Genomic DNA, 25,837 nt, shown 5'->3' on the forward strand with positions numbered 1-25,837 from the left:
AAGCACTTCAAACCATCAAGCACTAACAAGTGAAAGCAACACATCAGTAAAAGCTGTCATTCGCCTTAATTTGGTAGGGAAGTAGCTCACATTTTCAGGGAGTGATATTATTACAAAGGAAAGGGCTGCAATAATCATTTGGTCCTTGGCTAAGTTATACCAAGTCCTTTGATTGGGAGAAGAGATGTGTCTTAAAACTGTTTTGTGGTGGCCTGTTTTAGTCAACTTTTTCACTGCTGTGACTAAAAGACCCAACCAGAACAATTTTAAGGGAGGAAAAATTTATTTGGGGGCTCCGGGTTTCAGAGATCTTAGTGCATGGTCAACAGGCTCCATTCCCTGGGGCTCAGAGTGAGGCAGGACATCGTGGTGGAAGAGTATGGCGGAGGGAAGTGGCTCACATGAAGATCAGAAAGCAGAAAAAGGTGTCTCCACTTGCCAGATACAAATATATACCCCAAAGCCACGTCCCTAATGCCCCTCTTACTCCAGCCACACCCCACCTGGCTCAGTTAATCCCACCAGGGCATTAATTCACGGATTGGGTTAAGGCTCTCACAATCTGATCATTTCCCCTCTGAATCCTCTCACACTGTCTCAGGACACCTCACATCGAAACCATAACATGGCCTTAAGAGATTCCAAGGTCTGAGGACATTCATGATCTACCTGTGGAAGACATTTCTGTTCCTCTTTTCCCTCCTCCTTAACAAAACCCTGTTCTGTCCAGTTCCCACTCCTTCACCAGAGACTGACCCATCCCCATTCCAGGAAGAGATCATGGCTGCATGAAGTGCATCATGGGAATCCTATTTCCTTGCCAGTGATTGGTTCATATCTAAGTATGTGACAAAACTATAGCCAATGAGGCAAGGGGAGGTTTGCTGGAGAGAAGATGTTTCTGAGAGTTTTCTCATTTTCCACAGAGAGAGGAGGAAAAGAGTATCCCTTTTCTGTTTCTAGTTTTGATGCCAGGGATTGTTGTTGCCATCCTGACACCATAAGGAGAGGGAGAGACTGAGGACAAAGCTTACCCACTGAGATGGCAGAGCTGGGAGAACTGCAGAGAAGCAGAGAGAGCAAGAGGCCAGCTCTCAGAACCATGCTACCTGGGCACTTCCAATTAGGGTTTTCTGTGTTTGCAGCTGAAACCTAACCCATAGAATAATTGCAGCCTCATCAGGAAGTGGGGAGGTAGTTACCCATGTTGCTGTTAGCCAGAGGAAAAAGTTTGAATGGATGACAGATTCCAGGATCACTGATTCTTTTGTTACAGATAGCTTGGCCTGTGACATTAAATTAGGAGGAGGAACAGGGTGCCGTGGTGCATGCCTGTAATCCCTGCAGCTTGGGGCACTGAGATAGGAGGATCACTAGTTCAAAGCCAGCCTCAGCAATGGCAAGACACTAAGCAACTCGGTGAGACCCTGTCTCTAAATAAAATACAAAATAGGGCTGAGGGTGTGGTCAAGTGTCCTGAGTTCAATCCCTGGTACCAAAAAAAAAAAAAAAAGTCTTAGGAAGATTAAGACAGAGGCCAGCACAGGGCATAATATCTGTCCCATGAGTGTGATTGGAGACCAGGGACCATCAGATTTCATCTAAGGGAGGACAAAGAACAACAAATCTACTGTAGCCTATACTTTATTTCCTCCTCTGGATGCCAGGAAAATACTCTGAATGGGACATTAAGAACTAAGGAAGAAATGTCAGTGCCTACTTTGTCTTCACACACCTTTGAATGGACATTTATTTGTATTTGGTGGGGGAGGCTATCTCAGTTGTCCCATGAGGACAAAGAAGGAGGACAGGTGGTGAAGAGCATAAAGGAAAGTAAGCCACAGAGAGGCCACAGAAGATTGAAGCCTGTCCAAGAAAGAGGCCTCCCAGGGACTCTGTTCCCCAAAAGACACCAGTCTTTACTTCCATTAGCACCATGCCAGAGCCAATCTCTGTCCAACCAACAGAAAGACAATCTTGCACTAAGAGTCACTAAACACGGGGGAAGAGGAAATATCTAGCAACCTGGCATTTGGAATCAGCAGGTGTTTAAAAGAAGCTTATTAGTTGGAGTCATTAGAGTATACTGTATGTTGGTGTACAAATTTTTATATTTGTACTAATTCATATTTTAGATCTGATCAAGTGCATTTTTCTCTACTTGTTAGGTAGAAAAGTAAACACTATCAGAACATCTGAGACAGCTTCACCTGTGTAGTATTTTGTCTTTCTAACAAAGTATTCATAGTACTGTGATCTGGGTGATCAAAGTGTATCAGCTCTTTGATTAGAAACAACAAAAGAGCCAGTAGACGATATCCTTGGAAATGTCTGCACGGGCACCCGTCTGGTGGGGGCATCAGGAGGCAGCAACAGATGCATCACTGTATTAATAGTCAGGAGCACCAGGGACATAGTGGAAATATTTGATTTCTGGATGACTCTTCTTCTACTATGAGGGCATAAGAGTTGTACCCAGGGTTTTGTTTTTTTTTAAATATATTTTTAGTTGTAGATGGACACAATATCTTTATTTGTTTCTTTTTATGTGGTGCTGGGAATTGAACCCAGGGTCTCACGCATGCAAGACAAGCGCTCTACCACTGAGCTACAGCCTCAGCCCCTATGTACCCAGGGTTTTGAAAGCTGGATAAAAATTCAATTAACTAGTCATGAGAAATGCACTAATTGCTTTGTCCGGCATCAGCAGAGGAGACCTGCTGTCCTTACTCATTCTTAAATCAGAAAGAGAATGCCACAGATCTTGGGGGTTGCAGGAAGGGAGACATTTGTGCAGTTAAGGCTGAACTGACCTTGGGAACCCGCCATAGTCCCTTTGTGCCCCTATGTGACCATCAGAGGAGATCGGCAGCTGGCAGTAGGAAAAGGATAAACGTGGAAATAAAAATGGGAAGAAATATTTAGATTTGATCCAATGAAGTGCATTTTTCCCTCTGCTTGCTTAAGATAAAAGTAAACATGACCAGAACAGTTGAGACAGACACACCTGGGTAGTATTTCAGCCTAGCAAAGCAGTCTGGGTGCCACAGAGATGAAGTGTTGATGACGTTGGTGATATTCTCAGTGAGTAGGACAGAAATGTCTCCTGTCTGATTATAGGCACCCAGTCCAGGACCAACTCGATTCAAGGGTTTTTTTTCCCCCCATCCGCTGGTCTTATAATCATTTTGCCTTATTCTTACTATATCCATTTTTGACATTTATTTTAAAATATTTTTGATTGTGGATGGACACAATATCTTAATTTTGTTTATTTATTTTTTTGTGGTGCTGAGGATCAAACCCAGTGCTTCATGTGTGCAACACAAGCTCTCTACCACTGAGCTACAGCCCCAGCCCGGCATTTTGTAAAGTAAGTTTCGAAGGGATATAATTCATATACTCCACAATTCGTATGTTTAAATGTGAACAATTTGATGACTTTTAATATTATATTATATATATATGTACATATGTGTGTGTGTGTGTGTGTGTGTGTATATATATATATATATATATATATAATAGTGCAACCATTACCACAAACAGATCAATTTAATTAACTCAAAAAGAAACCCATGTCCATTGGCAGTCACTCCCTATTTCTCTTCAATCCTCCTAACCCCAAGTGGTGAGGGGAAACCTAATCTATTTCCTGTTTTCATGATTTGCCTATCCTACAGGTTTCATATAAGCAACAGCACACAATACTCAGTCTTTTATGACTGGGTTCTTTCATTTAGCATAATGTTTTCCAGGTTCATCCCTGTTGTAGCATGTAAATTACATCAGTTGTAAAATATTTCTCTGTATCCTTCTGTGTGGAACTCTACTTTGGCTACATATGTTTCCTAAGGGTCCACTGTTCACTTCTGAACTGGGCTTGTGAGCTGCAAATCAAATTAGGAAGTCCTTATACAGCAAAGATCATGTGATTTTGTTGGGAGTCTATTGCCACTAAGTGAAAAAATACATGAATTTCCTTTGTTAAAAAAAAAAAATCTGAAAACCATTGAAGGTATGTAGCTAAAATGAACCCATGAGGGGGTCTTCGCAGAGCTGATTTGCAGACAAAAGGAAAACGAGGGGCTACAGTGGCACTGCTATGACACAGCACTTGGCATACAGATGTACTCATTTGCCCAGCATCTAGTTAGAGTGCTGACTGCATGTCAGACCCTGTTGCAAAGCACTGAGGACTCAGCACCAAATAAAGCAAACATAGCTGCTTTTGTGGAGTGTGTGTTTTAGTGATATGTGACAAAATTATTTTTAAAAGAAAAGCAAGAGGGCTGGGGATGTGGCTCAAGCGGTAGCGCGCTCGCCTGGCATGCGTGCGACCCGGGTTCCATCCTCAGCACCACATACAAACAAAGATGTTGGATCTGCCGAAAACTGAAAAATAAATATTGAAATTCTCTCTCTCTCTTAAAAAAAAAGAAAAAAGAAAAGCAAGAGAATAAGAAAGTTGAAGGGAGTGGTTACCTTTGGAGGGAGGAAATAAAAAAAGATGAGGAAAGGAAAGGAGAAGAGTACAGAGGAAAATTCAAGGATAGGTAATTTTCCTAACTTGGGTGGTGGCTTGCTTGTGATTTTTTGCTATGCTTTATGACTTGCATGTCCATGATGGATATTCTTTTGCACATTCAGACTGTTCCCTGATTTAATGATTTTTCACTTTATGATGGTGCAAAAGCAATGCATGCAGAAGAAACTGCACTTCAAATGTTGAATTTCAGTCTTACACTGGGCTAAAAGTGGGCAATAGGTACTCTGTCGTGATGCTGAGCTGGGACAGTGAGCTCAGCTCTCAGTCAAGCACTTTACCATGCAATCCCAGTGACTTGGGAAGCTGAGGCAAGAGGAGCACAAATTTTGGCAACTTAGTGAGTCCATGTTGCTAAGCTATGAGGCCAGTCTTGGCAACTTAGTGAGTCCATGTTGCTAAGTTATGATGTGTGGTTGATTAGAGTTGTATTTGATACATTTTCAACTCAGGATATTTAAAATTTACAATAAGTTTATTGAGAGTAATCTCATCATAAATGGAGGAGAATGTGTATTGATTTACATAAATTTTAATTTTAAAAAGAGCCACTCCTCTAGAAGGGAAAGTATAAATAGCAGTGTCCCAAGCTAATCTAAAATATCACTGGGATTGTAAGACACATACCACCTTATTACAGAGCAGAAAAATTCTCAACTAGTGAAATTGCACTTCAAGATTTTAAAAGGCTATTAAAGAGCAGGGTGGGGGGCGGCTGGGGTTGTGGCTCAGTGGTGGAGTGCTTGCCTAGCATGTGTGAGGCACTGGGTTTGATTCTTAGCACCAGCACCGAAAATAAATAAATAAATAGGCAAGCAAGGTGATGTACTGAGGGAAATTTTTTTTTATATATCTGAGAAGATCATGAGCTCTGAATGATTACCATCCCCTAGGAAAGGAATCTACAAAGCATCTTCTTAGAATGTGAACCACTTGAAACCTAATATTTTTATATTTTGTTTCATATTTCAATGTTCAAGTTTCTTTCACACACATTTACACCTCTGATTCTTACGAACAAGTGGAAACTCAGAGAGGTCCAGGTTAACAGGGCTAGCTGGTACTAATGCTTGGACCAGATCTCCGACTTCCAAATTCTTGTCACTCAATGCCACTCTTGAAGTTCACGGTCCAGATGAAACCACGTTTATTTACAAAGCCCAAAGGTGGATGTTAGAAACAAGTTTCAGAGAGCTAAATAATTTAAATCTATAGAAAGAAATACCAATCCATTCAATGGGGAGAGAATGGGTGGAACTCGTTACTATAGAAGGCACACAGATGAAACTCCAGATGGATGCGACCATGTCTCCAGGAACTCCTGAATGGCAGCTTTACACACAGCTAGTTAAGAAAGTAACATTCAGTAGGGCATCTCTTCCCTGAAAGGCTGCTGTGCATTATTGCAAAATACCCCTACTGCTACCACTGGGGTTAGAATACAGAACCAAATAGGTATTATGGCAATCATTTTGTTCTTGGGACAAATGACATTCTAACTTGAAATCGTGTTTTACATGTGCATTTACCTAGGATTTGCTGTGGTCATTCTTAATATGAATTAATGATTTCAGCAGCATTTACAAAGCCCCTACCAATTGCTTTTCCTTCTGAGAAAGAATTCATATTTAGAAAAAAAGACACATGGGTTAGTTTGACTCTGTGAAAACCAGCATAGGGCTCCCATGTGGCCAAAGTTCAGTCCTAGGGCATAATTCCAGAGGGAAAAAAATGTTTGTGCCCTGGTCACTGAGTACCTTCAACCCCAGATATTGCTTATGAGGGAGATAGCAGAGAAGACACCTGGCTGGAAACAACCAGAAACTAACTCAAAGGGCACACACTGAGGGAGACAGAATTGTGCACTCTTTGCATATGCAAGCCAGGAGATAGCATTATTTACCTAATAAACATGGTTTAATGTTTTCACTGTCTGTGGGGACCAGCACTGTAAAATAAAATGGCTAATTTTCCTATAATAAAGTGAATTTAAATGAGCAACTTAAATCAATATTAGGCAGCCAAATTATGTGTATTAATATCTACACATCATTAACATAATCCCAAGTGGATTCTTTCATTACTAAAAGTAATGCTAGGCTTGACTTTCATTTCCCTTGATATTAATGTGTAGATATGATACAAATTCAGTTAGAAATAACTTTTGTTTGAAATCTAATCCACTTCCACTCTCTGTGTTTATATAAATACACCGAAACACAAACATAACCATACGTGTGCACACACATACAGATTTATAGTAGAACACCTTGTGCAAAGGCTAGCAAACAAGAGTTTTCTACACAAGAAGAGAGAAAAATGTGTCCCTTGTTTCCTCAATTCCTTTCCAACTTCAGAACATTGCAGGATTTCTCTGGAAGGAGTAGTGTACATAAATCTAAAGTCTGGAGTTATAACAATCAAAAACAAAACAACAAAAAGCAAAATTTGTCTAAACAGAAACCTGACAAATGTCCCAAACTGTCCCTCTCTATGGCACATCATTTCAAAAATCAATGTAAGATTCAGGATCTGAGAATTAAGGCTCAAGGGCCTTTGGACAGAGGATGAGTTTCTGGCTTGCAAAGTATGCAAGGCTGCAATCATGGGGCCTCTGGGCAGTGAGTTAGCAGGTTGGGTTTGGTGGATTCTGTAATGAAGGCTACAGCATCCTCACTGGACTCATCCAGACCACTGCTGTCCAGTACAAAGATAATGTGAGCCACACGTAATTTCAAATATTCTAGTAGTTACATTAAACATATAAAAATAAAATAAAATTAGTCTGGTGCAGTGGTGCACACCTGTAATCCCAGTGATTCAAGAGGCTAAGGCAGGAGGATCACAAGCTCAAGGCCAATCCCAACAACACAGTAAGACCCTCTCTCAAAATAAAAATAAAATAAAAAATTAAAAAGGCTGAAAATGTTGTTCACTGTACAATGCCCCTGGGTTCAACTCCTAGTACCCAAAATTTTAAAATAGGGGCTGAGCTATAGCTCAGGGGCAAAGTGCTTGCCTGGCACATGTGAGGCACTGGGTTCAATCCTTAGCACCATATAAAAATAAACAAATGAAATAAAGGCATTCTATCCATTTACAACTACATTTTTTTTTAAATTTTAAATAAAGTAAAATTAGTTTTAAAATTCATTTCATTTAGTCTAAATATTTCAACATATATTCAAAATCTTAAAAAGTTATTAGCAAGATATTTTGATTTCTTTGTGTTTGTTTTTACTATCTTTGAACCCTGTATTTTACACTTCAGCACATCTCAATTTAGACTGGTCACATAGCCGCATGTGGCTGCCATATTGGACAGGGAAATTTACGTCTTGAGAATCAGGCCCTTGTAGGTCAATGCTGCAGAAGACTTACTCCCAAAGCCATGTCCTTGCTTCCTATTTGTTTACTGTCCCATTATAGTCTCTCAGATTTATTCCTTGGAAGCAAAATCATTAAACAAAAGGCATTTTACTTTGCAAGTGTGGCATTTTATGTGAAATAAGGAAGTGCTAGGTTTCCCTTCCTTGAAACTCAGCCAGTACTATAGGGGCATGGAGGGCAACGATGGGTGTGATGAAATATAGGAATTGGACCTCTGTGGGAAGCCATTTCTGACACGTGATTGGGTGGCTCCCGTTAAGGGTCTGAGGCGCTTTGGCTCTGTCGAAGCTTTCCCGACCCTTTCCTGATGAGAGAGCCCATTCATGTGGGGGTGAGCCTGACCACTGACCCCGGGGACCCAATCACTGACCCTGACCTTGGAGTGCAGCCCCCCCTCAACCTTCATTGGATGGAATTCTCCCCTGAATCTCTTGTTCCCCAATAAAAGGCTACTCCCAGGCGTGTTCACTCTCTCTCCTGTTAGCCCTGAGTAATCCTTGCTGCCCTGCTGGGCGGTTAGAGGAGGGAACCAGAGAGGGGAGCCCTCTTGGACCTAGCAATATAAATAAGGTAACTGAGTCTGTGTGTTTTATTTCGATCTCATCTAGCTAACTTTATGCCTAGAACCTCATTAATGAAACCATTGCGCAGGCCGCGTGGTGGAGACCTCTGATGAGAAAAGAATTGCCTAAGATTATTACCCCAGTGATTCTGTGATTCATACTGCCCTACATCTGTGATCTGAGTTCATGCCAATAAAGAATAAGCCACACATGCCAGTCTTCCTGACTCCAGTGGCCACAACATCCACCTCTTTCTTGACAGTTGTTTGACACTTTAACGATATCTTCCACCTTTACACCTTTACACTTTATTGTACTTGAAGATGGTAGAAGAAGTTCAAGGAGGAGAACTACTTCCTTTTCTCAGGAACTGTCATGTTCCTGCATCTTATTTGCATACATTTTCTCCCAATTAAATGAGCTTAAAATTCCAAAAGCCAACTTTATTTTCTAAAAAAAAAAAAAATCCAATGCATTCACTTTGCCCTGTATGTGGGCCTTTTGTCGAAGCAAAATACTTCTAGCCAAACTGTTCGCTGATGGCCAGGTTGGTAGAAAATCTCTTTTAAATAACATGCTTGTATGTGCCATAGCAACCTCAGTCCACACATTCACAATTTTCCTATTTTCTTTATGATGTTTTGGAAGAGATACAACTGTAAGATCCAAACTTTTTCTGGACATGGACACGTTTTTCCTTTTGGAGGGTGAAATTACAACTCACTGGGTTTATTTCAAGAAGAAATTGAGTTACCATTAGGGAAACAGCAGACCTTTTTTTTTTTTTTTTTTAACTTGAATCAAGCCTCAAGACTAAAGGAGTTTTACAGACATTTAATTATTGTTCCAAGCATCATTCTCCAGCTGTCATTCCAGAGTTTCCCTCAAAGTTATAAAACAAATGACATTTTCTTAAAGTCAGTTTGTGAAATTAATGAAATATAAGCTAAAGAGCAAAAGGAACAAACACTGAAATAAGAGAGCCTTTGATCAATCCTTAGCTTATTCATTTTGCTTAGGTCTCTGTCTTAAAACTACACCAGTGCTGTTCCACAGAATTTTCTTCCCAGTGATAAAAATGTTCTATATTTGCATAGTCCAATATGGTAGCCATCAGACATGTATGCTGTTGAGTACTTACAATGTGCTTAGTGCAAAGAACGGATTTTTTTTATTTTATTTTATTTAAATGTAAGTAGCCTCCTGTGGCTAGTGGCTCTAGTTGTAGACATAGAGCTCTATAGTTGGGGCAGGCCTGGCTCACTTAAATCTCTGTGCCTCCATAGGCACAACAGCTTTAAGATCTAAGACCCATTTAAAACACAAGGCACTTTATGACTTCTTTTTAGAAAGTATTAAATAATTAAACAGAACAGCCTTCATGAATCCAGACAGGGAAAAAAAAATCCGCAACAAAATCTCTAAGGATGATGCTACTCTCTGGGGTGAGCCAGGAAGGAGGTTGGAGAATTGATGTTATGGGAGCCTGGGACCTGGATGACAGCTCTGGCTCTAGCTCCACCAGCAACTAGCTGAGAGGCACTGGAGGGTCCTGAGTGCCTGGGATCCTAATCTTACTTACACAGTGTTAAAATCTATTAAACAACAACCTCCTCATTCTAGACCTATCAGTCTAACTTGTATTAAGGATGAAGGAAATTTAAACATTGGTTGATTTAAAATAATACTTTTATACTGTTAATGTTACACTGCAAAAGGGGTGAGAGTGTGTGATGTTAGCAGGCCAAACATCAAAAATAAAGTGATGCTGTAATTCTGCCATACTGTATTCAAAGATAAACTCCCACAAAGGTGTATGATTAATTATAAATGAGGAAGAAAGCAGGTTATTTGCACAAGCAGCTGGTGGCTGGCTTACCAGAGGTGCACAGCAGGAAGTTTTCTCACCTCATGAAAATGTTCCTATCCCAGGACTTGTGCCTTAGACCCCAGTGGACAGTCACAGAGGTTCCTAGCAGATCTGACAGCCTCTAGGGTCAGCACATATCTAATACCAGCTGGCTTACTCTAGCTATGGAGGCTTTAAATAAACCTTTGCATTTGTTAGTAACTTTGAGACACATGTCAGTGTTTTATGTCACAGGTTCCCATCTTGACCCTCTGACCTGAAGCCATGTGTAATTCCTTTCCCACATGCCAAATGGAAGGAGAGACAGCAGGGTACTCCAGGGTTTGGAAATGTTCACAACAAAGTAAACCAAATGCAAAATTTATGAAAACATCCCTAAACAGAAAACAGACAAATAACAGCTTGGGGGTAGGGAAAAAGAAAGGAGGAAAAGAAAGAGGGAGAGGAAGAAGCAAAGGAAGAGAGAAAGGAAAGGGGAAAGGAAAGAAGGAAGAGAAGAAAGGAAAATGAAAAGGAAAGAGATATGGAAGGAAGAAAGGGAAGAAAAGAGGAAAGGAAAGAAATAGAGAAAGAAAGTGAAGAGAAACTCATTTGTTTTGAAAATTAAATGACATTTCAGAAGTCATGTGATGCAAATGCACTCATAAAAGATAAATGACCAGGAGGTGATAGGTGGGTGCTATTAATCATAAGCCTATCTAGCATTAGGTCCGTTTTTCTTTCTCCGTATCTGTCTTGGCAGGAATCTGGATCTTCTGACAGAAAACTCTATTCTAAAACATACCAGTGTGATACTGCTTGTGTACAGGTTTTCCAAACCAAATGTCCACTTATTTTCACTATTGGGCACAAACAGGAGACCCTACGGAGCAGCAGACGGCTCTCAGCAGGGCTCACACTCAGGCCAGGCCCCAGGTAGCAGGCCACAGAACACAATGTCCAGATGAACCATACACAGATTGGCCTTGGAAAATACCTGGTGTTGGCATCCCTCAAAAGTGGAACAAATGACAGATTCATCCAATGCACTTCACAGGATTAATAGGGAGGATCCACATTTCAGCAAAATACATACATCAGTCGGCCCCTTGTCAAACGCTGCAAATATGCAACATTGTGTTAGCTCTCCACCACTGTGACGAAACACCTGAAACAAATCAACTTAAAGGAGGAAAGAATTAATTTGGCTCCCAATTTCAGAAGTTCTAGTCCACGGTCACTTGGCCTCATTGCTTTTGCACCTACAGTAATGCAGAACATTATGGTGGGCCACATGTGACAGAAAAGGTCCATTTACCTCTTGGTGGGGGAAGCAAAGAGAGAGAGGAAGGGGTCAAGGTCCTTCAAAGCCACACCCCCCAATGACTTAACTTCCTTCTCCAGGCCCCATCTCCTAAAGTTTCCATTGTCTGCTTATAGCACCACCCTAGGGATCAAGCCTTTATCAGGTAGCCTTTGGAGGGTGTTTAAGATTCAAACCATAGGGGCTGGGGCGAGGTCTCAGTGGCAGAGAGATTGTCTAGCATGTGTGAAGCACTGGGTTCCATCCTCTGCATCACATAAAAATAAATAAATAAAGTTATGGGTCCATCTGCAACTAAAAAAAAAAATTAAAAGAAAGAGTCGAAACATAACAAACACACTCAAAACAAGTATTTTTACTTCTCAGATTCTGTATTCCTGGATTCATCTGAGTTACTACAAATTGACAGTGAAGGCACAAAAATGAGATATGGAAAGGCCACCAGCAAAATAAGGACCCATGATCCTCCTCTGAGTGAGTGATTTCTCTTTCAGGGTTAATTTTAACTTTGCAATGTTATTTGCAATGCTTTAAATCAGAATTTTTGTGCACATGATTTAAAATTTAAAAAAAAAGGTAATCAAGTCTTCCTGCCAATCTATGTAATTGTGAAATTTAGTTTTCAACCGTTATCATTAAAACAAAGGTAAAGCAATTTCTTTCACACATAGTTGAATATTCCAGAAGAAAACTTCTGGAGAATCCAAAGCCCCAAACGAGAACTTCTCAGTGTGAGTATCTGTTTCAGTGATATGGTTTTATAGTTTGGACCCACTGAGTTTCTAATTACACATACACAAGTCTTTTCAGAATTACTAGAGTTTAGTTTTGCCTTCTGCATTAGGAATATGGAAGACTTGTCACTGGTCACAACCTATCATTTCTAGGGTCAATGCCAGTATGACCACAGAAAATAGCATTATTTACCTGGCCCCCAATACTGCTGTATAAATCCATATAAATAAATAAAATACCTCAATCCATTCAGGAATGTTCTTTTCCCAATTAATGTTTTGATGACTTTGCACAGAATGTTGAGTTTTACCTTTTTCCATTTGCATTTTAATTTAAAAAGTCTGCATCAACTTCATTTTTATAATATTGTGTACCTGTGTTTTCAAAATCTTAACTTCTTATCCTGGGGGCCTTTTTAATATTTAATATTCTACCTTGTTCAGTTACTGGGAATATTTCATTTACTTATTACTTTGCTTGGGTTCATTTTTTTCTTGACTCAGTGAAATGATCCATTTGACAATCACATCACTAATGCCCCCAAAGTTCCTATTTCAATTATAAAAGCAAATGTAACCCATGATTATTAAGAAAACTGTTTTGCAAATCATCCATTGTTTATTTCAGAATATAATCAAGTACCACAGGCAAGATTAAAAGCTTAAGGATAAGGACTTTTCTTTCTCTCTCTCTCTCTTTTTTTTTCAATAATGAAAGCAATCAAACCTTCCTGCCAATCTAGGTGATTGTGCAATTGAATTACCAACAGTTATCATTAAAACAAAGGCACAGCAATTTCTCTTATTTCTAATTGAATATTCCAGAAGAAAATTTCTGAAGAGTTCTCAGAAAATATATTTTTAAATTAATTTTAACCCGATTATTTCATTTGTTATCTCTCAGTTGGTAATGCAGAATAAATGACACACTTGTGTGATGTAGTTAAACAACAGCAAGCGAGAGACTATCCTCAGCAAAATCAGATGACTTTGAGCTTAATACTGAGTAAATTATTAGAGCTGTACTCTTTGTACAAGCACAACCAAACCTAAAGCTCCTGCAGCCTTTTCTCTAAGAAAAGCTTAGCCATGTGGAGATCCCCTTGGTCTGTGCTGGATACTACAGAATCAACTGTTCCTTTTCTAGTGCTCCATGGCCCAACTATGTCCTGGGGCTTCCTGTTCCATGGAACCCACTGCTACCTGAACAGAAAGAAAGCCTTCTGCATCAGCAGTAGCATTAACTGATCCAGCAACTCTGTGCATGCTGTTGCCTATGGGCCAATCATCATGACTGCCAGGCAAGAGTACCTTCCTCCAAAGGAAAAGGATCAAAGCCCTAAGGAACCTGAATAAGGCCATGAACTTCCCCATATCCAGGCTTTTGCCTAAGCTCTTCCCTCTTCAGAAATGTCCCTCAATCGGTATGGAAAAACCTACTCATCCTTCAAGGCCCGATTCATATGTCACCCTCAAAGGCTGCTCCAAACTGAGGCAATCAATTCCTTCCCCTGTACTCTGCTCCACAAAATTGACTTGATTGAACTGGAACATAGGTTGTTCTTGGCTTGTCCATCTCTGTTGCACATGGTAAGGGGAAGAATCTTATTCATCTTTCCAGACCAAACACTCAAAACTATGCCTGAAACCTGGAAGAGGCTCAATAAATGCTTGTTTAATGGAGCCCAAAACTCAAGATCAAATTTAGCTTATGATGGAAGAAGCAGATTTCATGTGTGTTGGACTCATTTCTGCACCCAAAGTCTAAGACAATGAGCACCCTCTTTTCATCTCTCAAAAGACAAGATTTTTTTGCACCAAGGACTTAATAAGTACCAACCCCCCTACTAAATACTCTACACTCCTTATCTGAATCCCCTCTTATCTGAATCTCCTGTTAAATAGCCCTATTAATAGTATTAGCCTCATTTATGGAAGAGAAAACTGAGACTCAAACAAGATACCGCCAAGATACCCAGCTGGTCAATGGTGGAGCCAAAATTCAAAGACACTGATTCCAGAACATCAGAGCTAAAAGGAATCCTAGAATTATCTTCCTCACTTAACCTCTTTTTTTTTAATTTTTTTTATTTTTAAAACATTTTATATAACTCATAAAACAGTGCTTGTACAAAAATTCACACAAAGTTGCTAGAGAGCATACAATTTCCAAAAATGTCGTGGGTTTTTGTTACATTCAGTTTTCTAAAGATGCACTCAATTCAATGGTAATATGCAGACATTATTCGATATTTCATTATCTTTGGTAAAACTATTCTCATTATTTTGTCTCCTCACAGTATTAACTCTGATATCCGCCTTGTGCAGGGTCTGCTCTCACTAGGATGTCAGAAAACATTAAGGCTGGATCTACTTGAGGCAAATATTCCCAACAGCAGGGACACCCCTGGCCCCCAACCCCACTTCAGAATCGTCACCACAGCCAGACAGGGCAAGAGCTCAATGACCTCCAGGGGTCTCAAGAACCCTTGGGGTTTGACGCTGAGGATTATACAGGACTACCAGGCACATAGTAGGCCCTGGAATATGCTGATTAATAGGTTAATGAAGTTGCCTTATTTTTCAGATTCTGGCCTTTGCCCGAGAGAACACAGCTGCTGAGACAAGCAGGCTCTATTCTTTCCTGCCCAACACCTCTCACAGGTGTGAATTGCTTGCATCCTCTGAATTATTCATGATCCACACAATGGTAAGTGTGCTTAAGAGGAACTATAATTCTGTATTTCTCAAGACAAAGTGCCTCACGGATTGGTGAATGAGCCAATATACAGGATAGGTTGATTCACACCAAATAACAAATCCATGTCTACTTTTCTGAATTTCAGCTTTCATGCAATTTCTTAGTTTCTGCTAGTATTAAAAACAGTGGTACATAAAGCAGCAAAAAGAACCATCCGAAGCATCCCTACCCTATCTGCAAAGCAATTTCCATCATCCAAAGCTTATAGTGTATTGCCTTAAATCAACATATTCTTCCAAGGGCTGGGTTAGGATTTTCAATCAGGTTTCTTAAGCTATTTAAAGATCTGAAAATTCTGATGCCACAGCATCTGCAATTTATGCCACCAGTAAATCGCATGATCGTACTATCTTCCTTGTCCTTCCTCCATTCTTCTTTCCCTTTGCCATCTCTCTCCCACCAGTTTACTTTTGAGTGGGCAGCTTTCTGAGAGGGAGAACCATATGCTAATAGGAAGCCAACATCACTGTATTTTAAATTCAATGTTAGTCAACCAAAATGAATTGAAGAGCAGCAGCAGTGGTTTGAGGGTACTAAAAATAAGCTGTAGCATTTGCTGAGTTCTCAGAATTAAAACCACAGGCGGTCAACTTGTTGCTGCTCTTAATAAGATATGACTGTTCTGCCCCACTGGCTGCTACTATCAGAAACTTGAACTACATGATACACCTAACAATACTGTTTTATATTAGTTGGCAGTGGTAGATAAAGGAAGTGCCATTTCCCTGGAACTGAACTTGCCAAGAAAGATAGCAGATGGCTTTCTAGAGATCACCTTGTGCCACCTCACAATTGCACTTTAGTTAAACTCACCTTTCATTTATGATTTAATTAGTTACACATCTAGGGATGTGGTTCCCTTTATGCCTGGCCTGCTGCTCAAGACCTTTAAAAAGGATATTTCTTCCTGAGAGTTTAATTTTGGGGTAATATAAAGGAATACAATATGACATAATACAATATTACTATATTGAGCATTTCCGATAGGACTTTGAGATCTTGACCCTTGAATATCGTATACCACGCTAAATGTCTTATCGGCTATTCCTTTGGGGTTTGTTATTAAAGTTTTCAATGACCAGAGAGGTAGGGAAATTCTGCCTAATGCATCACTCTGATTAGAAACCTGTCATACTCAGAAACCAGTGGGGCTGCTTCTATTGATTCCTACTCCTTCAGATTCATTAGCAATTTTTTTCTCTTCAATTAGACCTGCTGATCAACCATAGAAAAGCTGAAAGAAGCCCTCCCTTTGCCCAGCCACACTTAAAAGGGGGTTAGGATACACCTTGAAAGTGAAATTACAAAGTCTTATTGAGAAAATGCCTTAAGAAGTAACACAGGAAATTTTTACACACACACACACACACACACACACACACACACACACTTGTAAACGTGCCAAGAGTCAGAGGCTGGGCTGGACCCTCCCTTCCCCTCGCCCACTTGAATCAGGACCAGAAAGGCACAATCTCTTTATTGCTACTATCTCAAACCCATGCACCAAGCGAGTGTCTTCACGGAGCTAATTTCTGAAACAAACAAAGAAAACCAAGTCTGCGAGGAGCGAGGGTCTGCTCCCCTCTGCTTCAGATTTGGGTATCCAAGGTAGCGGGCGCAGCACCGCAAACAGGTCTGGGCGCCCAGTTTCGCCCTAACCCTTCCCCGCCCCGCCAGCCCCCGCTCCAGCTGCGCCAGAAAGTGAGAGCCTGCCCTGCTCCTTTCGCCGCTCGCCCTCTACGCCCCAAGCCCCTACACTCCGGTGCCCGTACACTAAGGGAGCCACTGCTCTCCCACCTCTTTGCTGTCAGATATCAGGCGCCGAGGTGCTAAGGACACCCAGCTGCTGACAAACCAAACAAGTGTCACACTGGACGCCTGCCCCGACTCCAAGTGAGAGGGCAGGATGGCCACAGGTAGGCTTTCTCCACCCTGGGGTGCAGGGTGCAAGACCCCGCGCGGCAACCGCGCCCGACGAGTTGAAACTCACCGGAGGATACCGAGGAGCCGGACAGGCTAGAGTTGCTGGACGCTGCCATCTCCCCGCGCCCCGCGCGTCTCTGCTCGCTCAGCCCCGGTGCGGGCGCCACTGCCGCTGCCCTTGCCCGGCTGCTCGCAACCTCCTCGGCCCCCAGCCCATGGCAAAGTCCTGGGGACGCGCAGAAAGCACCAGCCTCCGGACTCTGCCTGCACTTCCTGCTCCACCAGATGACGCGCTGCTGCCGCCGCTATTTATTTGTGGTTTCCGTCCCTCTCTGCGCCTTTGCACGTTTTTCTCCGGGTGTCGGGGGCTAGATGGGAGCCTGGGGAGGCCGAGGGGCGGCCGGGGCGGTTGATCTTGGCTCTAGCCGAGTCTCACTGCCGTCCACGCTTCCCCGTGCGCTGTTGGGACCAGGGCGCCCAGGCGGCCCCGAGCCGCCCCGCCAGCTCCCCGCACCCTCCCCTGGGCTCCCGCCTTCCCGGCCGCACTTCGAGCAGACCCGGCAAAGACGGCGGGAGACAGACAGACAGAGCGACCTCCCCCTTCTCCCTCCGCCCCAACTCCGCTCGCGCGCACACAAAGGAAGGAGAGAATACGCGGGCACTCGGGGGCTGGTTCAGCTGCCGCAGGCTTGACAGCTCCTGCGACGGGGGTTGAAGGGGGAGGATGCAGACTATAGGGCGTTGGGGAGACTGGTCACAGGAGCGACCCCCGAGGTGCTGGCGAACGTGGGCCAAGACCCGTTGCCGAGCGCTTCGCTGCTTCTGGGGTTTGAAGGGGACGAGGGTTGGGGGAGGTGGTGAGGCTTGCCGCGCCTGGCGGAGCTCTGGAGCAGTGAGTCGGAGTGGGTGGGGGATTCAGAGGGCAAAGGCGGGATCACTTAGGACTGGGTGCTGTGCAGAAGGGGACCTGGATGCCAGGGACGCTGTGGAGCGCCTCTCCCAATCCCCTTCAAATTGTCCTTTGTTGCTCTGGAGCTGATGGCCCTTGCCCTGCAAGAAGGTGCGTTTCCTAAAACACCCAGGAATTCTCTCCTACACTTAAAACCCGACCCCAGACAGGGCCTCTAGGGTCCACTGGACTTCTGAGGCTGGCCTTCAGAGAAATAAGAGAGTTCCAAACGTGTCATCAGGCCTACACAAAGCCGGGTGTCAAAGAGAAAGAGACAGTGCCTCCAAAAGGAGCCTCACAAAAGACTAGCACTTGGCTGCAGGTGTCTGTGCCCTTTCAGGATAAGAAACTGCTTAGGTGTGTGAGAGAAAGCCACCCTCCTGTATTTAAACCTAAATTAATTTCACTGGGAGGAAATATCATGCAGATTTTTTAAGTCTATTTCACGCTCCCAGCAGGGTAATCGGTTCTTTCAATCCTGAAGCAACAGAAAACTGTGAAATTTGAACAGAAATTGTTAGATCAAAGGAAAAAGCAAACATTAAAGGAATGAAAGTACTCTCATTATATAGCAAAATGGAAAGTGTTCACATTGGGGGTAGTTCAATTTTTAAAAACATGGTTAAAAGGACATAGTCCATTTAAAAATAATCAGGAGTGACACAGGAAGCCAGCCAGGTCCTAGGGGTATCCACACTAACCAAGCACCTAACACACAGTGAATAATAAATGTTAAATATGTACAATATGTACTCCTGTCACATTTTCTAGTTGATTTAAACTATTTTTTAAAACTTCCCTCCAGGATACCATCCCAGTAGGCTGGCGTGTGTGCTCACTGGCTCTCTCTCTCTCTCTCTCTCTCTCTCTCTCTCTCTCTCTCTAAATATGGGTTGCTGAAGAGTTGAAGGACTCATGAGCACTCTCTCCTCACACTGGACCATGTCTTCCTGGCCTCATCTGCCTGAACCTTGAAATAGCCCTTTGTGGTACAAGGAGACCCAAACACCACCACTTCCCCCACCCTCACTCCATTTCTTATTGTGCCCTCAGCCTTGATACAGCCTCAGCCAGATCCCTGTGGGACATGTGCCCATCATGCCCTAGACTCCTCTAATCCAAATGGGATTTCCTGTTTCCCCAGAGTTCTTTTGAAGGAAGACAGTATTTGTTTGTTTGACTATTAATCCATATTCCCTTCAGATCTTTAGGTGGTAGACTTGGCCACGTGGTCACCTAACAGGATTGTTGCCATCTGACTTTGAAAATGACAAGACCTGGGGTCAAACTCTGGTTCTGCTGCTTATTAGCTATGAGGCCTTGAACAATTATTTAGATCACTGAGTCTCAGTTTTTCCACCTGCAATGAAAATATTGATAATGTGAAATGTTGTGAAGATTAAACAGGATGCTATGTGTGAAGCCACAGTATACCTGGAGTAGTTTTGACTATAAACTATTTACTTGAAAGATGGAATCTGTGGTTTGAACAATTTTGCTTCCTCCATTGCCATGGGGATAGAACTAATCAGCAGTGACTTAGGCTACTGGAGAAATATCTCAGCTTTAGCCCAAAGTTTATGTGATTTTTGTCCCAAATTGAGCTGTAGGCAATGGGTTTCATTACTCATTTCTGAAGTCTCAGAAGAATATCAGATGCTGTTTGGATGATAGAATTGCCTTCATAGAATTTTGGTTAGTTAGAGAAATAGATTATTTTATTATTCCAGATTGATAGATGAAGGGGCAGAGGGGCACTTGCTATGAATGGCCCACCCCCAAGCCACCCTGTGCTGGGCAAAAGTAGAAAACGGTGGTGACTGAGTAAGGTGAGGCCCAGCCTATTGATAAGAAATGGACAATAATTCAGAAGCCCATTATTTTGAAGAATAAACACAAAGCTCCAGATTCAGAACTGAAATCTGAAAGCTGATGGATCATTTGGACTGTTAAAGCATAACCAATGGAAAAAACCCAGCATGCATGGTTGTTCACTATCATCTTTCTTCAATTCAGAGGCCTAAAGGCCTGCTGCTCCCTATGAAATGTTTTATATCAGTAAATTAGCAGGCAGGGCCTGAAACATAATGCTAACCTTCTTCTCCACCAGTAGGCTCAGAAACCTGCTTGTGAAGTTGCTTCCAAAGTATTTCTCCAAATGGAACCAATGAGAAAATTAGTTCATATATTTCATTCATTCCTGTATGGCATTAGGTCTTTCCTGTTTGCAGTAGAAAAAGGAATATTGGTGCTACTGAGATCTTAGATCTGTTTTAAATCCAATTTAGTCTTTCTGTTTTTAGATAGCTGTACTGTCTAGAAGAATCAAATATTAAAATACCTATGGATAAAAGTGGTATAGGGATAATCTGGTCTACATAGGATTAAAAATTACCATTTTGTTTTAATTTAGCTTCCACCTGGCATTCAAAGCCTTCCACCTTTCCCTTTCGAAGCTTAATTCCTATTGTCCCCTTCACAAAAGTGCCTTTTTCTCACTTGTGTCCTATCCCTTGGAGCTGACAGCACTTGTTTCTACCCAGGGCCCCTCTGCAGCCCATCCAACCCCTGGTGAAGGTCCACCAGGAATATACCTTGTCTGAAGAATCTTATCTGATTCCCAAGCCAGAAGCCAGCTCTCCATCTGTTGAATTCCCCCAGTCCTTTTCATTCCTCTTCCATTGGCAGATCTCTGCTCTGTCCTATTTTAATGGTGATTTTGGTGCATATTTTCTCTCCCTAGTCTATGAAAAGCTTCCTGCAGGCAGAATTCTTATCTGCCTAGCCCTTGTATTCTCTATCATTCTTTGCAAGCAATAAGTGCTCAGGAGATATTTACTGTATAAATGAGGACACAAAGGAATCAATGAATCCATAAATGGTTCTCCGGTGCACCAATTACTTTGCACCCAAGTGGCTGTGACCACTGAGCAACAGGACAGGACTTTGAGCAACACACTGGATCACAAAAGGAAGTTGATTGGCAGTAAGAACACCATCTTTGCCAGGACCAAGAAAAACTGAAATGATGAAAACAAAAGAATAAAATTTGATGGAGCAAACCTTGGCAGCCCCCATCCCACACCACATCATGGCTTTGGCTGTTATAACTCGTGTAATTTATTGTTTACAGGGTAGCTCTTTCGTTACTATAATCTGTTTATTTTCTTTTAGTGTTCCTTTGAAGTATAAAAGCAGACAAGAAAATACCGCAGGGTGAATTCGCTGTCGTGGTTGGAGCTATGCTCTGTCCTTTCAGGCACTCTGGGGTGCTTCCTCCTGAAGGTCATTCACTTTGCCTGTGCTAAACAGAATGAAATATTCCTTACTTTCAAGATTAATCCAGTGACCAGCATTCACAAGAGAACAGTGAGGCTATTCGTCAAGTAGCTTTAAATATTTTATGGCAAATACTCTACTGTAGCCTGAACAGTGGCCCTTTTGCCATCAATTTCTCAACATCAATATACCCTCTGTCATTCTGAGAACTATTTCCTTTTGCAGTTCAAGCCCTTTTTCGAATATAAAGATACTAGTTCCGTTAGAGAGAAAATACTGGGTCTTGGGGGTATGGGCCGGAGTACCAGAGGCAGAAGCTGGGGAGCAGTGGGTTTCCTAGGCAGGTGTACAGGCAGCCCGGGTGCGGCTAGCCAGGAGCCAGCTCTCACGCTGCAGGTAGCAGCCCTGCCTCTGAACAAAGAGGAGTCCACACCTGGGGTGCAGACAAAGGGAGGCCGGCTGCCTGAGGTACCCAATTCCCAGTGCACATCGCCTGCTGCTGGGGACCCCTAGTGGCGACACAAGCTGCAAGCACAGGTATTCTAGCATTTTGTGGCTGAGCCGTGGAGGAGTTCAGGTTCCTTGCCTGGAGTTTCCTGCTTGGCCACTTAGCTTGCTTGCATGCATGCGTGCACACGCACGCGCGCACACGCACACGCACACGCACACGCTGCTTAGCTAAAGTCTCTTTAAGGGGAGACACAGATTGAGAGAAAAAAATGAGGGCTTTTCTTCCTTAAGAAAAAAAAAAAGCATAGAGTTCAGAAAGTCATTAAATATGGTTTCGTCTGCATATTGTGCCTTCTGGCTTTGTTTTCTGACATTTAAAATTACAAAACTCTTTTCTTCCCTCCATGTCCTGAGAGAAATCTAGGGTAAACTAAAGTGATGAGAGCTCTAAGCCTCCTCTGGGCAAAAAATGTGGGATGAGTGTTTTTTTATTGATTGGTTTCCCCACACACACACACACACACACACATACATCTTCCACTGCTGGTTTTATGCTCTTTTACTCTCAAAATTTGTTTCCAGAAAGCATTCGACAGGTTTATTCTCTACAAAATGTTCATTTATACATTTGTTAATTTACTCAGAAATGTTTACTAAGCACTCACTGCATGTCACATGTCATGGGGCCAGGAATGAAGATGAGAGGGGAACTGCAGCCCTGCCTGGGGACCCTACAGCAGGATGCCCTCCATTCCTTCCTGGGATACATAGGTTTCAAGTGGAACAGAGTTTTCAACTACAGAAAGGATCTCCAAAATGGCATTAAAGCTATTGTTCATGATTTCTTTGTCCAACTTTTTATTATCCAATTTTCTTTTCAGCAGTTTTTTGTCATTGTTTTGCTCTTTTCTTTTTTTTAACAAAACCTCCAAAATCAAATCTCAAAGACTATTGCTAGATACCTGATGTTTTCCCAACAACAGTTTTAGCTTGTCAGTCCCGAGAACCAAGTAGATACTGTACAGGTATTGAGTTGCACAATGACATTTCCATTGATGACAGACCTCATACACAAAGGCGATCCCATAAGATGATAATAGAACTGAAACTTTACATCCCCGAGTGACATCATAGCCTTTGTAAGGTTGTAGCACAGACCATTGCTCACATGCATGTGATGATGCTGGTAGAAACAAAGCTTCCAGTCTGAGGAAATATAGCATAGCACAGTCAATTATGCACAGGATACAATACCTGACAGCAATAAAAAATTACTACGTGACTGGTTTATGCATTTAGTATACTCCAAATTTTATCATAATATCATGAAGGTATTGTAAAATCGTGTGCCATGGTATCTTCTTTTGATTGTGTCTCTTTATCAAATCAAGAGAACAGATCAAATGACTGATCTAGGCCATCTAGGTTTGCGTATGCACATGTTAGATGCTCGTATAACAATGAAATCACCTAGCTATCCATTTCTCAGACATATCCCATTGTCAAGTATGTGACTGTACTGTGAATGTTCTTGGTCCTCACCCCCAGAAAATCTAAATCAATATTTTCATTTCTTTCTCTGTAGCAACTATAGATGCAACAAAACAGAAACTTTTTTTTTTTTTTTAAGGAGGATAGTAAATGGGCACTGAAGGAAAGTTAACAGATATTATCTGGGTCAATCTTCTGATTCAGAAGATGTATTTTAGCTGTTTAAAATGTCCCATATTGTTTTAAATCAAGGCATGGGAGAAATGATTCTGGGAACGTTTAATATGTATCTGTGGAGTTGGACAGACCTGATTTCAATTCTGGTTTGTCATTTATTAGCTGTATGACCTTGAGCAAATTACTTAAGATCAGTTTCCTGATCTTTATGATGGGAATAATAATCCCTCTTTACAGAGTTTGTGAGCATGAAACGAAATAATAGATGCAAGTACTGTCTAGCATAGAAGCCCAGTTGTTGTTTGCTCCTCAGGACAAAGTATAGTGAACTAGAATAGTCTGGAAGGATTATTGTGTGATGCAAAAGTAATTTCCATCTCTATCACTCCAACAATGTCACCTGTGTAAAAGTACATTAAAACATAAGCCAGGACTGGGCTTTGAAGAAAAACGTGATTTCTATTCCTGTTTTGGCTACATTCTGTCTGGTGGTCTCAGACAAGGGCCTTAAACTTTCTGAGTCTCAATCTCATCTTGTTAAATGGAATATGTTAAGGAATGTATGCCTGACAATCATATTATTGGTACTCAATAACATGCTATGTAGCAGGTGCTTTTAAATTGTAACTCTTGGGTAGAGAGTGGATGTTGGTGGTACAAAGAGTCTATCAGAATCTTCAGGGGAATGGTATATACATAATTTAGAAAAACACAATCTCTCTCTCTCTCTCTCTCTCTCTCTCTCTCTCTCTCACACACACACACACACACACACACACACACACACCACAAAATGATAATGTCTCCACATTGGGACACTTCCCCACCCATCCTCCACCAGGGAGAAGCTGGTAGAATTTCAAAGTGGATTTCAGTGAAAGGGAAGAAACAGATTACTTAAACTCTCTGCCCAAAGATAAATGGATGGGAAGGGACAAATTCTATTGCTGCTGCTGTTATTGTTACTGCCACTTTCACCACATTCTCTGCCACTAGTGATTAGAAAAACCACCTCCCACCAGGTCATCACCTGCTAAGTGCAAGCCCCTGCTCAGAGCTTTGTATACATATGGTGTACATCCATCAATCCAGGAGGAGAATTATTATGTCCATTTTCCACCTGGGAAAACTGACACCAGAAAATTTATGTAACATCTTAATAAAAATGCACAACAACTCTAGCTGTAGGTATTATCTCTCTACCTTATTCAGTTAAGAAAACCAAAAGTAAAAGAATATGATTTATCAGGTATAGGGACCAACTGGAGCTGGGCTTTGGCTGATTCTTTGCAAAATACATTAAAAGAAAACTTACTCCTTAGTTTTGTTTAAAGTTTCAGCTTTTCGGATAAATATTTTTCCTTTTATAGTCTTTATTCAGGTGAGAAATAAAGTCTTTACCAGACATTCCCATTGCATTAAGTACTCGTTTGTTTTCATTTGAACATAGCACATACCATCAGTTTTTGTTGCCTAAAACACAAACCTCCAGGTAGGCCAGGCCCCAGGGACTCTTGGAACTTGTGCTCTAGGCTGCAAGTGCCTGGGCAGGGTCAGGCATAGTGTTAGGAAAATCAAGAAGCTATTTGTCCAAGTGCAGGTATTGCAAAGAACCAGAAATTTTCCCTAATCCAAAACTCCATGCTACAGCTTCCAGACAGATGGTGAACATTCCAAAATCAGAACTTTGACTCTTCAAACTTCAACAGTGCTATGAACATCTGTTGTAATTTGGTCATCTTTGTAATAAATTAATTATTTTCATAAATAAATCCCCCTAGTCCCCAAAAGCTGAATTCAATTCCAAGAAGAGGGCTTATACATAGAATGGGGTTGTACAAACTTTATATAATATGGTTGTTCAGGGACTCTTGCTAAAGTCAAGACTGATTCAGCAAACCTGCACCAGGCCCTACACACAACGTTTCTTTGTTTGTTGTTGTTGTTCGTGTATTTTGTTTTGGGTATTTTTCTCCTTCTCCTTCTCCTTCTCCTTCTCCTTCTTCTTTTTGGTATCAGGGATTGAACCCATGGATAATTAACTACAGAGCCACATCCTCAGTTCTTTTAATTTTATCTATCTATCTATCTGTCTGTCTGTCTATCTATCTATCTATCTAGTGAGGCAGGGTCTTGCTAAGTTGCTTAGGGCCTCACTAAGTTGCTAAAGTTGACTTTGAACTTTCGATCCTCCTGCCTCAGCCTCCCACGTGGTACCTGCTACAGCCAGGTACCACCTTGCCTGGCCATACCCTACATTATTATTTTTTCTTCTTTTTCTCCTCCTTCTCCTCTTCCTCCTCCTCCTCCTCCTTCTTCTTTTTAAATTTTTTTTATAATTGTAAATGGACAGAATGCCTTTATTTGTTTATTTTTATATGGTGCTAAGGATCAAACTTGC

At 41.7% G+C, this 25,837-nt stretch overlaps 1 protein-coding gene across 2 annotated transcripts in view; it reads right to left on the reverse strand.

Annotated features, from left to right (window-relative positions):
* CHN2 (chimerin 2) overlaps positions 1–17,683 on the reverse strand; it is a 328,816-nt gene extending 311,133 nt beyond the window's left edge. For both annotated transcript variants that reach the window (XM_081284429.1, XM_081284430.1), the window contains exon 1: positions 17,158–17,683. In XM_081284429.1, the coding sequence (XP_081140555.1) occupies positions 17,158–17,206 (49 nt within the window). In that variant the 5' untranslated portion in view covers positions 17,207–17,683. The remainder of the gene's footprint in view (positions 1–17,157) is intronic.
* Between the last annotated feature and the right edge of the window lie 8,154 nt (positions 17,684–25,837).

The sequence above is a fragment of the Spermophilus citellus genome, assembly GCF_964194105.1.
Source record: "Spermophilus citellus genome assembly, chromosome: 3".
Lineage (NCBI taxonomy): Eukaryota > Metazoa > Chordata > Mammalia > Rodentia > Sciuridae > Spermophilus > Spermophilus citellus.